Source organism: Anabrus simplex, chromosome 1 (genome assembly GCF_040414725.1).
Source record: "Anabrus simplex isolate iqAnaSimp1 chromosome 1, ASM4041472v1, whole genome shotgun sequence".
Lineage (NCBI taxonomy): Eukaryota > Metazoa > Arthropoda > Insecta > Orthoptera > Tettigoniidae > Anabrus > Anabrus simplex.
The window spans coordinates 249,747,479-249,761,671 of NC_090265.1; the positions used below are offsets into that span (position 1 = coordinate 249,747,479).

The 14,193-nt window shown below is 37.3% G+C and overlaps 1 protein-coding gene across 3 annotated transcripts in view; it reads left to right on the forward strand.

The window, feature by feature from the left end:
- LOC136886409 (uncharacterized) overlaps window positions 1-14,193 on the forward strand; it is a 314,687-nt gene that overhangs the window by 222,700 nt on the left and 77,794 nt on the right. For all 3 annotated transcript variants that reach the window (XM_067159198.2, XM_067159185.2, XM_067159191.2), the window contains exon 15: window positions 8,886-8,987. In XM_067159198.2, the coding sequence (XP_067015299.2) occupies window positions 8,886-8,987 (102 nt within the window). The remainder of the gene's footprint in view (window positions 1-8,885; window positions 8,988-14,193) is intronic.

The following is a 14,193-nucleotide window of genomic DNA, read 5'->3' on the forward strand; positions in this document are numbered from 1 at the left end:
TGTTGTAATTTCTTACATTCAGCCAAAAAGGGAAAATTAATGAGTGTTGGAAAGTTTAGAAATTTATCTTACACACAAAAAAATAATTTTGAATCAAGTTTAAATGAGGGAAGTGCAGAAGATAACTCCACTGTATAGACTAGCATATGATCATTTAAGGAACAAAAAGAAGAAAAATAGAAGAAAAACTTGTTCTTAAATTTATGTATTCTCATTCAGTTCAACAAAAAAATTTCAGTCTAGTCAACATGGATCAAACAACCATATTAATCTATCATGGTTAAGTTTATCAACAAATGCCCTCACGTCGGAAAAAATTGTATGTAGTGTTTCCATATACCTTTTGGATAGTTTCTATTTGTATATTCAATAGTAAGTTTTCTCGCTTAAATACATTCTCTTTCCTTGTCCCCTGCAGAAACGTCTTAGTGAGGTTTCACTGTATTACAAAAAGCTTAGATAAAAAAAAAAAGATATTTTACTATAATTACCACAAAACAGCCAAAGTTGATGCAGGTAATGCAGGAGAAATCCCAACAAGATGGAGCTAAGACTGAAAGCATTCTCTCTTTTCATTAGGTACTAATATTAACTTGGCGATAACTTAACTGAAATGTGTTAGGTAATTTTTATTTTTTATTATTATTTATTCCCATGTATCAAAAGACCTAAAAAAACATCATACAAAGTGTATGCAAATAATAAATAATAAATGACGTGTCAAACCCATTTTGTGAAAGTAGTTCGTGAAGGTTTAGGTGATGGTAATTACAATCTTCTTACAGACGAGTCCACTGATATCATCATCAATAGACACTTGGAAGTGGTTGTGCATTATTTTAGCAATGGACAAAATTCAGTTGTCATCTTTACTAGGAGTAGCCTCCTTAAAAAGTACAAATGCAAGGGGGATTGTTAATGCGCTAGTTTCCTTAATAGAAAAGTGGGGCATTGAACTGAAGAAGATAGTAGGCATTAGCTGCAGTAAATGACTAATGTTAATGATGTGCATAAAATTTCAAGAGATGAATACGGCCTTCAGAATTGAGTGTTAACACAATGTGTTTGCCATTCTTTACAGATAAGTGTACCCTCTGCATCAGAAAGTAATACATCATGAAATATAGAATTTATAATTAGAGAAACATAAGTTGGTTTAGTCTTTCACCAGATAGGCAAGAAGAGGACTGAAAATTTATGAGACAATTAATTGTGAAGCGAAGACTCCAAGAAATTAAGACGAAGCTCCCTTCTCAAAAATTGACCGGCAATCAGCTTCAAAGTTCCGCATTAGACTCAATTTAGGGCACATTAAGCAAGCTCAAAATAAATAACAGCCTACGTGAAAGGAGTGAATGAAATGAACAGTCAACAATAATTTGAACAGTGTCAAGAAGCCAATCATTTTAAAAAAAACCTTTTAACGGGAAGACAAACAGATATTTTTAGTGTAACAGAGTTGAAACTTTTATAGTTTTTAAGCAGACTATGTATTCATCCAGTCTCATTTCATTAACCCATTAACCCCCACATTATTTTAACATAATTTTAATTTAATTTATATTCAAATAGTCTTTAAGAGGAACAATGTACCTGAAAATAATGTATTCAGAAACTTAGCGATTCACCTAAGCTTAACAACAGCTGAACATGTTCTCAAGTGAGAATGAAACATGTACTGATTATAATTAATAATTTGCTAAAAAGCAAATAAAAAGTATCAAAAAGATGGAAGATTTTAAATTATTGTAATTCTCTGTTACTGGATACTGCACCCGCCCCCTTTTAAAATGGCACCGGCATGGAATCTACAGGGTCGCACATGGGTCAAGAAGTATGAAATAAATAGGCACTGAACTAAAGTAAACTTAAAGGCGTACAGGGGAGGAGAAGCGGGGCATACATAACTAAAATGAGAACACATTCGAATTAAAATATTTAACTCACAAACCGGTTTATTCAACCTTAATGATGATCGGAAATGGCGCACTAAATAACACTAATGAATTACATTAAAGTTTATAAATGTTTGTTGTGGTCTTGTTATGTGGGCATCTGCCCGTTATAACTTGATAGAAACGAGTACGTTTATCGCGAAGCGATGTATCGTGACATATAGCGAATGGTAATTTTATCATAACACTGAGGCTATATTATCGCTAACACATAAAACTAACATGCATCCGACAACACGTCTGAGCAATCTCTATTCTAATGAAGACCTAGATTTCCCAATGAAATGACGTAAAAGAAAAAAAAATACACATGATACAACACCTGGGTTCGAACCGACCCTCGCTATTATAGACATCGCCAAGCTGATGGACAGAACCACCACTGACCTTATGTACAACCACACATGACATAAAGAACACAAATGATACATGATATGCAACAAAATACGTAAAAGGCACTTTGATCTTTCTTCTGACGCTGTCGGCCTCCAATGCCTACGTTGAGCATCGAACTGACAACCTCTTGCGATGAAGGCAGGGTCCTGTAATCCCTATCTATATTATACTCGAGCAATTAACAATGATTCATTGGCAAACATTATCATTATCGGCCGGGTCGCTTGTTAATCATTACACTGCTCTGCCGTGTTAGGTAAATCACATTATTTTGCCGTTCAAACAGGCCTCTTTCTCTTACTTCAAAAGCCCCTGCTTCCCCCACAGCTGGGGCATATAAAAAAAAACACGACTGGTGGTAGGCCAGACGAAATGCTCCCCATTCCACACGCGGTCGACAACCCACCATTAACAGGCGTAACATTTCCTTTCAAAAGGAAACCGTAACACTTCACTCGGAAGTACTTCTACAATAAACTGCGGTCTGAGAGACTCGCGCAAATCACCTTGAATTCAACACATATTTACCCAACAGTATCACATCACTTTCACCACTCGACCCCGGTATTACAATGGTAATCTTTGCCCGATTGTTGTTGTTGTTGTTGTTGTTGTTGTTATTGTTATTATTATTATTATTATTATTATTATTATTATTATTATTATTATTATTATTATTATTATTATTATTCCTGCCGTCCTACATGGCTTACCCGCTACATTACTTATACATGGTCATCGTGTGGAATCTATTCAGCAATTACAACACAATTAAGTGCTCGCTCGGCAATTAACATCAGATTACTGACTGCTAATTAATCGATGGTCAGTACGTGGCTACCTTTTCGTCACACGGCAATACATTCATTAATTAATTAATATGCACACGGATTGATATTTGACACACGCATTATGATCACTTCCTGGTAAATTTAATCACATAATCGATTTAATCTTATCACTTCCTATCTAAGTATTTCAAAGAGTGGAGTTTTTGTGGCTGTCAGTTCGGCCGCTGAGCCTCGTAGTTACGTGCCTTACACGCAATAGTACTTACCGTTTTACTTGCCATACACTTATCAAATTAATGATTACTCTAATAACTACTCTCACTGCACTCCCCTAAACTAATTACCCCTGGTCTTCTGACGCAAATAAACAAACAGAATCTCCCAAGAAAGAAATAATTGAAGAAATCTCTATCCCATGAAAAGCTAAAGTATTATATTCCCAAAATTATTTACAATCAATTACTCAGACCTGTCGCCGGTTTCCTAAACTAAGAATTAATAACTACGCGCCCATTCCGGCGCTCTATTTCAACAGGACTACATCTTTAATCTCTTATAGCATCAGTTTACAATAAATATTCCCATCCCTCTATGCATGCCAGATAATAAGACTTTGTAGTCATCTCTATCACATGATGACACCTTCGTCAGCTCAGGAGGTCCATCCTGAGCTTACTCCTCCTCCATGGGCACCACGGTGATTATTCTCATCTCCATTCCATCTTGAAGTTGAAGATCCATTGTTCGATGCTGGTGGAGCCGCTGGCAATTAATCTTTACACATCACGGTTTTCTAAAAAGTTAACACTGGCGTCACAGAGATCAAAACTATACACTGTTTATGCGAATTGTATTATTTCACTTAAAATGGGAGTTAACTTCACTTAAACAAAGAACTAACGAGGGCTTAACCGAGCATAGCTTCGCCGTCGATGAGCCGCTAACCCCGAATGACGCTTGTCCCTTACTGCAGTAGTTTTTACAAGGGAGCGATACCCCTTCCACTAATTTGCATAGCGCTTATTCCCGGCGTACTCGAGGTATGATAGTACGGTTAATCGGTGACCAGTATTTAGTTGATGCGATTGAGACATAACCACTCAATTATCCTTCGGTGAATCTCCTTAAATTAATTAAAATCTCTCCTGCTTCCCCCACCCTGCGTGGTGAACTCCCTTTCTCGAGGAGGTGTCGTGAGAATAAACAGATGGCCCAGTACTTTTCCACGCAGAAACCACACAGTATTTTTTCTTCTTCTGAAAGTTATCAAGGAAGAGGACTTTAAACACTCTAAATAAATGTCCCAGCGACATTTATCCCTTTTAAATCGGGAGACGACTGCATAATTTGAGTTTCATTAATTTTCTAGATCGTAGGTAATTAAGTTGGCTAGTCCGAGTCCAAGATGGCTCCTATATTTCGTTTCGAAAAAGTTGGTTTCCCCTCATTCTGTGAGTCTTGAGGAGGGATGTCTTCTCTCGAGTGACGTCATGGGGAATCCCCATTCATAACCCCTCCCGGGTCTAAGTTGGCTTGGCTTCATCTGCGGGCCCCCGCCACACAAAGGACAATACTGCGCAATAAGTTGCAGACAAAGAAATCTCGTAGAATAATTTTTAAAGGACACAATTTATCTATCTCAATGGTATGAATATTAATTAGTTTCGGTATGACCTCTATTAATGATATGAATATTAATCAGTTTCAGCATTCTTTCCCTAAAATAGCATTGCGTGCGTAATTACGGAGATCAATATCAACCAAAGGTCCTTGGATCATGCCCCCGTCGGGTTCAATACTGGCCGTACTTAAGCGACTGCAGCTGTCGAGCTCCGTCCGCTTCTTACTCTCCATAACAGAGTCCATTATTCTCCTAGTTCTCCATTCGTCTCACATGACCCCACCACTGAAGCCAGTTTATGTGTACAGCTTAATCCATAGAGTTCATTCCTAACTTAGCCTTTATCTCCTCATTCTGAGTACCCTCCTGTCATTGTTCCCACCTGTTTGTGCCAGCAATCATCCTCGCTACTTTCATGTCTGTTACTAGTAACTTATGAATAAGATATGCTGAGTTCACCCCGCTTTCGCTCCTGTAAAGTAAAGTTGGTCTGAAAGCAGACCGATGTAAAGTTAGTTTCATCCGAGAGCTGACTTCCTTCTTACAGAACACTGTTGATCGCAACTGCAAGCTCACTGCATTAGCTTCACTACATATTGATTCAATCTTGCTTACTATATTACCAACCTGGGAGAACACACCACCTAAATACTTGAAATAATCTACCTGTTCCAGCTTTGTATCACCATTCTGACATTCAGTTCTGTTGGATTTCTTACCTACTGACATCAGTTTAGTCTTGGAAAGACTAATTTTCATACCATACTGATTGCACCTATTTTCAAGTTCCAAGATGTTAGACTGCAGGCTTTCGGCACAATTTGCCATTAAGACCAAGTCGTCAGCATAGGCCAGACTGCTTACTACATTTCCTCCTAACTGAATCCCTCTCTGCCATTTTATACCTTTCAACAGATGATTTATATAAACTATGAACTGTAAAGGTGAAAGATTACAGCCTAGTCTAACTCCTGTAAGTACCCTGAACCAAGAAATCATTCTACCATCATTTCTCACTGCAGCCCAGTTTTCAACATAAATGCCTTTGATTGATTTTAATAATCTACCCTTAATTCCATATACCCTAGTATGGCAAACATCTTTTCCTTTGGTACCCTGTCATATGCTCTCTCCAGATCTACAAAACATAAACACAGCTGTCTATTCCTCCTGCAACATTTTTCATTTACCTGGCGTACACTGAAAATCTGATTCTGACAGGCCCTCTGTGGTCTGAAACCACACTGGTTTTCATCCAACTCCTCCCAACTACTGATCGCATCCTCCTTTTCAAGATGCCAGTGAATACTTTGCCTGGTATACTAATCAGTGAGATACCTCTATAGTTGTTGCAATCCTTCTTGTTCCCTTGCTTATCATCATCATCATTCGTTGTGTTCATTACTGAGCGTCGTGACCTCATAACCCTTTCAGACCGAGTACGCACAATTGTGCGGGTTCGTATTTTGTTTATCCCTGACCGTATTTGATGTTTTTTCGGCGCTAGACCGGACTGCAGTGATTGTGCGGGACACGTGGCGTCTATTTCAATTATTTTTAGTATGCACTTGACCGCCAGGGCGAAGGAAGAAGAGTTTAAAAAGCACAGTTGATCGGCGAGATGGCGAGAAGCAGTAGTGCCAAAAGTATTTATTTATTGCGTTTATATTAATCTAGAAGCTTTACTGAATATCGGAATATATTCAATGAAGTGTGTACATTGGTTAGTGAACGTAAATTTTGAAGATACATCATTGTATGTGATACGAGGTTTTGAATTTTGATACGCACAATTGTGTGGGTCCTTTTTTTCGGATGTTAGTTTTTATTTTGTAAAATAAACTATCAATATGTGTATTGAGGAGCATTTTAGTCAGTTTTTGACATACAAACAAAAATTCACGCCTCCAGTTTTCTTTCAGGTCTGAAAGGGATAACTCCATCATTTCCTTGTTGCAACCTTGACAAGATGTCTCCATCCCGAGCAGTTTTTACATTTCGTTAATATGACCTGAAATGGTAGCCCAGTGAATTTCTTCGCCTGATCTATCCATCTGCTTGCTGTTCTTCCTCATGGTCTACTCCCTTGCTTATAGATAGGTGCAATTACTGTTTTTGTCCCATCTGAAGGTACCTTACAAACACTCCATGCTAATCTTACTACTCTATGAAGCCATTTCATCCCTGCCTTCCCACTATACTTCACCATCTAAGGTCTAATTTCATCTATTCCTGCTGCTTTATGACAATGGAGTTTATTTACCATCCTTTCCACTTCCTCAAGCGTAATTTCACCATCATTTTCCTCCTCCCCATGAGCTTGGTTGTTCGCGACTCCACCAGGAATATTTCCTTTTACGGTGAGAAGATTCTCAAAATATTCCCTCCACCTGTCCATTGTTTCCCTGCGATCTATTATGAGTTCACCTGAATTACACAAAACACTGTTCATTTCCTTTTTCCCTTCCTTCCTAAGATTCTCTATTACTGTCCAGGAAGGTTTCCCTGCTGTTTGACATAGTCTTTCAAGGTTATTACCAAAATCTTCCCAAGACTTCTTTTTGGATTCAACAACAATTTGCTTCACTCTGTTTCTTTCATCTACGTACAATTTCCTGTCTGCATCAGCCCTCGTTTGGAGCCATTTCTGATAAGCCTTCTTTTTACGTTTACAAGCTGCTCTCACTTCATAATTCCACACCAAGATGTTTGCTTTTTCCCATCTTTACACATAGTTATTCCTAGGCATTCCCTTGCTGTTTCTACTACAGCATCCCTGTATCCCATGCATTCTCTATAACATGAACCTGCTTACTGTCCGCTGTTTGAAAGTTCTCACTAATCATATCCATGTACTTCTGTCTAATTTTCTCATCATGGAGATTTTCTACCCTTATTCGTTTGCAAACATATTTCACTTTCTCTATCCTAGACCTAGAGATACTTAGTTCACTACAGATAAGATAGTGGTCTGTATCATCAGAAATTCCCAAAAAAACCTGTACATTCCTCACAGACTTCCTGAATTCTACATTGGAATCACCCATTAGCACTATCTTATCTTTGCTGTCAACCCTGACTTGCTGTCACTCAATGCTTCATAACACTTGTCAACTTCATCCACATCTGCACCCTCATATGGTGAATACACTGAGACAATTCTCATTCTAATAGTATGCAATAGTATTCCTGACAAACAGCCCTACACCACACTCTATCCTTTCCTTTTTAACACCCGTCTAGTACACTTTATGATGTATCTCTTCCTCGTTATCTCCCCTTACCTGAATATCACTTACGCCTAGTACATCCAGATGCATTCTCTTTGCTGACTCAGCCAGTTCTACTTTCTTTCTTCCATAAGCCCCATTAATATTGATAGCTTCCCAAGGAATTCCATTTTGTTTGCCAAGTTGTTTCCAAGGAGTCCCTCGCCTGTCAAATGAGTGGGACTCTGTTACTTCCTTAGGTCCGAGGCTTGTTTAAAATGTTTTGAGCTTGGTAAATTCATGAAACGGGATGCTACTCTACTTGCACATAGTCCAAGTGAGGATCTCTCCTCTAACGGGTTAGGGACCATAGTGGATTGTACAGTCCTAGCCGCTTGACCACAATGAAGGCTATGACTCAGAAGAATATGTCTGAGATGCCCACTCTCATTCCATAGCAACTGGTATCCCGACTCTCAGGACCACTTACTAGGCCACTCAGCCGTTGCCCATGGTTCACGAACTAGGACGTGACTACAGTAACCCACACCATGAACTTTTTTTTTTTTAAGTTATAACTATTATACCTTCCCTTACTCCCAGTGCTGTCCTACATTTTGTCCCATGATGAAGCAGATTCCTTTGTTGTTCTTCCACTTTCTGTGGTAGGGCTTATTTATCGTTATTGTAGAAAGAGGAAGTACAAATGGTCAACCATCCTCATTCCATATCTGAAACCAAACTGTTATTGCAATGGCATTTCCACTCTACAGTTATCTTCTGTTCTTATTGTCTTACTTAACACATTGTACTGGGTAATTGTTGGTGCACTCTAATGATTTCACAGTAAGTGTTGTATTCATATCCCTCATAATTCATACTCAGAATATCTTATTTTGCCTTTGATTCACAGCAAGGACTGTCAGCAGAGTTACTTCAACAAATAGAACTCAAGGTGAAAGAAGCTCAGTTGGAATTTAACAAGAAACTTGAAGAGGAACGAGCTAATGCAATGGTAAATATGGCACGGAATGTGCATCCTTTGCTGCTGGGAGTTTCAACTCAAATTATACGGTCCAGGAGTGAATGTGATACATCATTATTTCAAAGTTTGCTGAAAAATATATATGTTGAAGTTTCACATGACATCTATCAAAAAATAAAATATTTTCATTTTCTGTTGATTTATTGAAATGTTGTAGACCTATTTTAATTAGGGTATTTGTAAAAATTTCTTAACAGAAGGGAAAATTTAAGAAATTGCAGTTAAAAAACTAAAAGCGATAGAGATCTGTAATTATTTTTAATAAAAACCTTTTTCACAATACTATCAGACATGATTAACACATACATGTTGTGAGATGGACAGCAGGCATAGGTAGGTTGATAAACGGCGTTAAAAGTCAGGTTGTGAGTTTCACAAATAGGAAAAGTCCTCCCAGTTTTAATTACTGCGTTGATGGGGTGAAAGTTCCTTTTGGGGATCATTGTAAGTATCTAGGTGTTAATATAAGGAAAGATCTTCATTGGGGTAATCACATAAATGGGATTGTAAATAAAGGGTACAGATCTCTTCACATGGTTATGAGGGTGTTTAGGGGTTGTAAGGATGTAAAGGAGAGTGCATATAAGTCTCTGGTAAGACCCCAACTAGAGTATGGTTCCAGTGTATGGGACCCTCACCAGGATTACCTGATTCAAGAACTGGAAAAAATCCAAATTAAAGCAGCTCGATTTGTTCTGGGTGATTTCCGACAAAAGAGTAGTGTTACAAAAATGTTGCAATATTTGGGTTGGGAAGAATTGAGAGAAAGAAGAGGAGCTGCTCGACTAAGTGGTATGTTCCGAGCTGTCACCGGAGAGATGGCATGGAATGACATTAGTAGACGAATAAGTTTGAATGGCGTTTATAAAAGTAGGAAAGATCACGATATGAAGATAAAGTTGGAATTCAAGAGGACAAACTGGGGCAAATATTCATTTATAGGAAGGTGAGTTAGGGATTGGAATAACTTACCAAGGGAGATGTTCAATAAATTTCCAATTTCTTTGAAATCATTTAGGAAAAGGCTAAGAAAGCAACAGATAGGGAATCTGCCACCTGGGCGACTGCCCTAAATGCAGATCAGTATTAATTGATTGATACACACTTCTAAGCTTTCTTTTCATCTTTAATTTGGAAGAAATAAAACGAGAAGACACTCAAGACAATCTACAATTCCATTGTTGGATGCGCTTGTGAATGGTCGGCTGTTGGGAGTGCTCTTGCATTATCTTAGTGCTAAAATAGTTCCAACCCATTGAAATTGTTTAATATATTTTTTGTGTGTGTGGCGTACGTGCGCGCGCGTGTGTGTGTTGTGTTTTTTTTAAAAATCCATTTAGAGCTTTTTATATATATTGGTGATAGTGCTTGTTGGTAGAAATTGGAAGTAGTTATATTTAATTGAATTTTATTACAAGTAGTTCAGTTGGTGTGCAGTAGATTATGTTTTCTAGGTTAAGTAGGTTAGCTGGGTGTACTTTTGTTCAAATTTAGATGGCGATGAGGAACAGGGAAATGTTACTGAGAAGTGTGGAAGTAGGAGGAAGGGAAAGGTAGGAAAGGGAAATGTAGAGTAGAGGATAGGATAGATAAAGACAGGTGGAACAGGGTCATGGGGAGATAAAAGGGAGGAGGAAGTAGCTTCTGCAGCTGTCAGGAAATATAGCGCTGACCAAGAGGGAAGGAGGTCAAATGAGGTGGGTAGGGTTGAAGTAACTATCAAAATATTTCTTCATAGAAATGAGAGAATCTGAAATTTTTTGATTCTTTAGAAATTATTTTCTCTAAAATCCCCATCCTAAATATTCTAAAAATTGCATGGGATATTATTTGGTCATTGTACTTATTGAAGGTACAATCAGAGCAAGCAGTACTTTTCTGTGGAAAATGTGAGAAATTTTTAAGTTAGGTCCATCAACACTCAAGACAATCTAAAATTCCATTGTTGGATGCGCTTGTGAATGGTCGGCCATTGAGAGTGCTCTTGCATTATTGTAGTGATAAAGTAGCTAAAACCTATTGAAATTGTTTAATTTTTTGTGTGTGTGATCCATTTAGAGCTGTTAATATACTGGTGTTTAGTGCTTGTTGGTGATGTTGTGAAATGGACAACAGGCAATAGTATGATGATAAACGGGGTTAAATGTCAGGTTGTGAGTTTCACAATTAGGAAAAGTCCTCTCAGTTTTAATTACTGCGTTGATGGGGTGGATGTTCCTTTTGTGGATCATTGTAAGTATCTAAATGTTAATATAAGGAAAGATCTTCATTGGGGTAATCACATAAATGGGATTGTAATGAAAGGGTACAGATCTCTGCACATGGTTATGAGCAGGGAACGGATTTATATGTACTAATAATTATTGAAATATGTATATATTTAGTTATTTTTATTGAAATATGGAATTATATATGGACTTAATATATATATACATATAACATTAATTTCTATTTAATATCAAAGTTCAAAGAAGCTAAACAAAGTAGATCTACATGCAACATAATGTTGCACTTCTCATTTTAATATATTTGAAGAACACACAATCTTTTATTATCTGTTACCAAAACAATGGATTACAAAATGTTCTTTTAAGTGCTGGAAAGTGAATCTTCCCTTATTATCTCTAAGGACAGATTAATATTGACTGAAACTACGTTCAACATCGGAAGAGGTAATGGAGGCATAATTCAACTTCACAATATCTGCTGGGGTTAAATTCAGTTTTGATTTTGCACTTAAATCTCCACACAGCATTGCAGCAACCTTTGTCATTTCTTCATATCCAGGGGTCTTTGAAAGTACAGTGGACATTTTCATGTTTGCTACATCTGCAACTTTACCTATACCATGATTTAGTTGTTCCACAGTTTTATTCACAATTTCATAACTTTCAGAAAGTGAGAGATGCGAGTTTTGGAGCCTTTTCAGTGTTTTTGTGATTCATGAAAAATTATGCTGAATGTAACATAAGTCATTTCTCACACTTGTATCGCAGACAACTGTTTTCGCGGCTTCAATCGAGGCCGCATCTTCAGAGTCCATGGGATGCAGAACATTTTTAATACAGTCCATATATTCAACATAATATTCAACCGCTTGTAGCCACATACTCAACCTAGTTGGAATCGGCTTAGGCGGCAATGAAATCTCTGGGTACATTTCTTTCAAAAGATGAACTCTTCTGTGGGCTTTGAGAAAAACTTTTTTCACTGAAGAAATTAATATATCTACTTTGGGGTAACTGCCTCTTATCACTTCTGCCACACGATGAAAGGCATGTGCTACACATGTTAAATAAGTCATCTTAGGATATACAACACATAACGCTTCTCCGGCTCTTATCATATAAGGTGCGGCATCGCTAATAAAAAGTAATACTTTATTATACTTAATGCCTACTCCCAGTCCTGAACAACTAGGATGAACTTGTAGCATTTCATTTATCACCAATTCATACTTCATTAATCACCTTTCCAGATCACATCTGGAATTGTAAAGCCTGACCTCGGTCAGAAATGTTTTGATCGAAAGATCAGACAATCAATGATGATGAGTCTTCTAATGAATAAATCCACCGGTGTGGACAAACAACAACAAAGATCTGCACAAAGACGCCACTCGGAATCGTTGGGGTGTCAAGTAGAAGACATGGGCGAGTCGGAGCGCCTGGAAGCCCAACAGACAATCGACAGACAGCTGACAGACAGTGAACTAACCCAACAATGTAAGAATAGACTTAAGTTCAACAAATCAGGAAAATTTTCATATTTTGCAACATTAAACATTAATTCACTAAGTAAGGTGGGCAAGTTGAAACATTTAACTGATGTGATGGACCAACATAGGATTTTAATAATGGCTTTACAAGAACTTAGGAACACAGACCAGGACCCCATTGAATCAGGATGTTATCATCTCTACAAAGGACCTCCAGGACAACGAGTAATGAAGAATGTCCCTCAATTTGGTGTAGGTTTTCTTGTTCATAGTAGCATAATAGACTCAATTGAAGAATTTTCTTCAAACTCTTCGAGGATGGCACTTCTAACAGTTAAAGTAGGGAATAAAACTTATACTTTAATAAATGTCCATGCACCACCAAATGGCCAAAACAATAAAGATAGAGAAGGAGTTGAAAATTTTTGGGAGGAACTTGATTACATATTATCGAAGATCCCTGATGAGCATATAAAAATGTTACTGGGAGATTTCAATGCTAAAATAGGCAGAGAAAAGAAGTATCGCACAGTTGTAGGAAAATGGCCAGCTCATAAATTAATGAACAAAAATGGCCAAAGATTAATTGAACTTTGTGCAGATCATGGAGTCGTTTTGGAAACCACCAGATTCATGAGGCGACCACATAAACTTATGACATGGAAATGCCCTAACGTAAAATTGGAAGAGTTTCAGATTGATCATGTTGCTATGGATAAAGATTATCATAAAGAAATTTATAATGTCAGAGTCCTCCGTGGGGTAGACATTGACTCGGATCATTATATCTCAAAAATAAAAATCACGGTAACACCAAAAAGGAAACACAAACGTAATCATCTCAAAGCAAGGAGAAATTATGATCCCAGTTAATAAATAATAAAATATATTTAGCGAGATCCAAAACACCTTTAAATGACAAATTAGAGACGATGATCAACAAACTTGAAACCATAGGTGAAGAAATCGCTCCAATTAAAAGGATAAAGAAACATGCGTGGTGGAACGGGGAATGTGACAAAGCAATTCAAGCAAGGCACAAGGCATGGTTAAATGATTAACAGAGGAAAACAGAAAAATTTCGAGAAGAACTAATTAATGCCAGAAGACAAACAGCTAAAGAAATTAGGACAATTAAAAGAAATTATCAAAAGGAAATGCTTAACACTATAGAGGAAACATTCAATCAGCATAAAACAAGAGACTATTACAAAACATTCAAGCAATATCAATCTAAATTTACCCCTTGCACACTTATGATAAGAAATAAAAATGGAAAAATGGCACACAATAATCAGGATAATGCTAACATCCATGCAGAATACTTTAAAGAGTTACTTAATTGTGAGGATCCTGTGGAACATTTAGAATTTGACCCTAACCCAAAAAATAAAACTCCATTACAAAAGATTATACCACCAGTTTACAATGAAGTGAAAACAGCAATTAATGCACTTA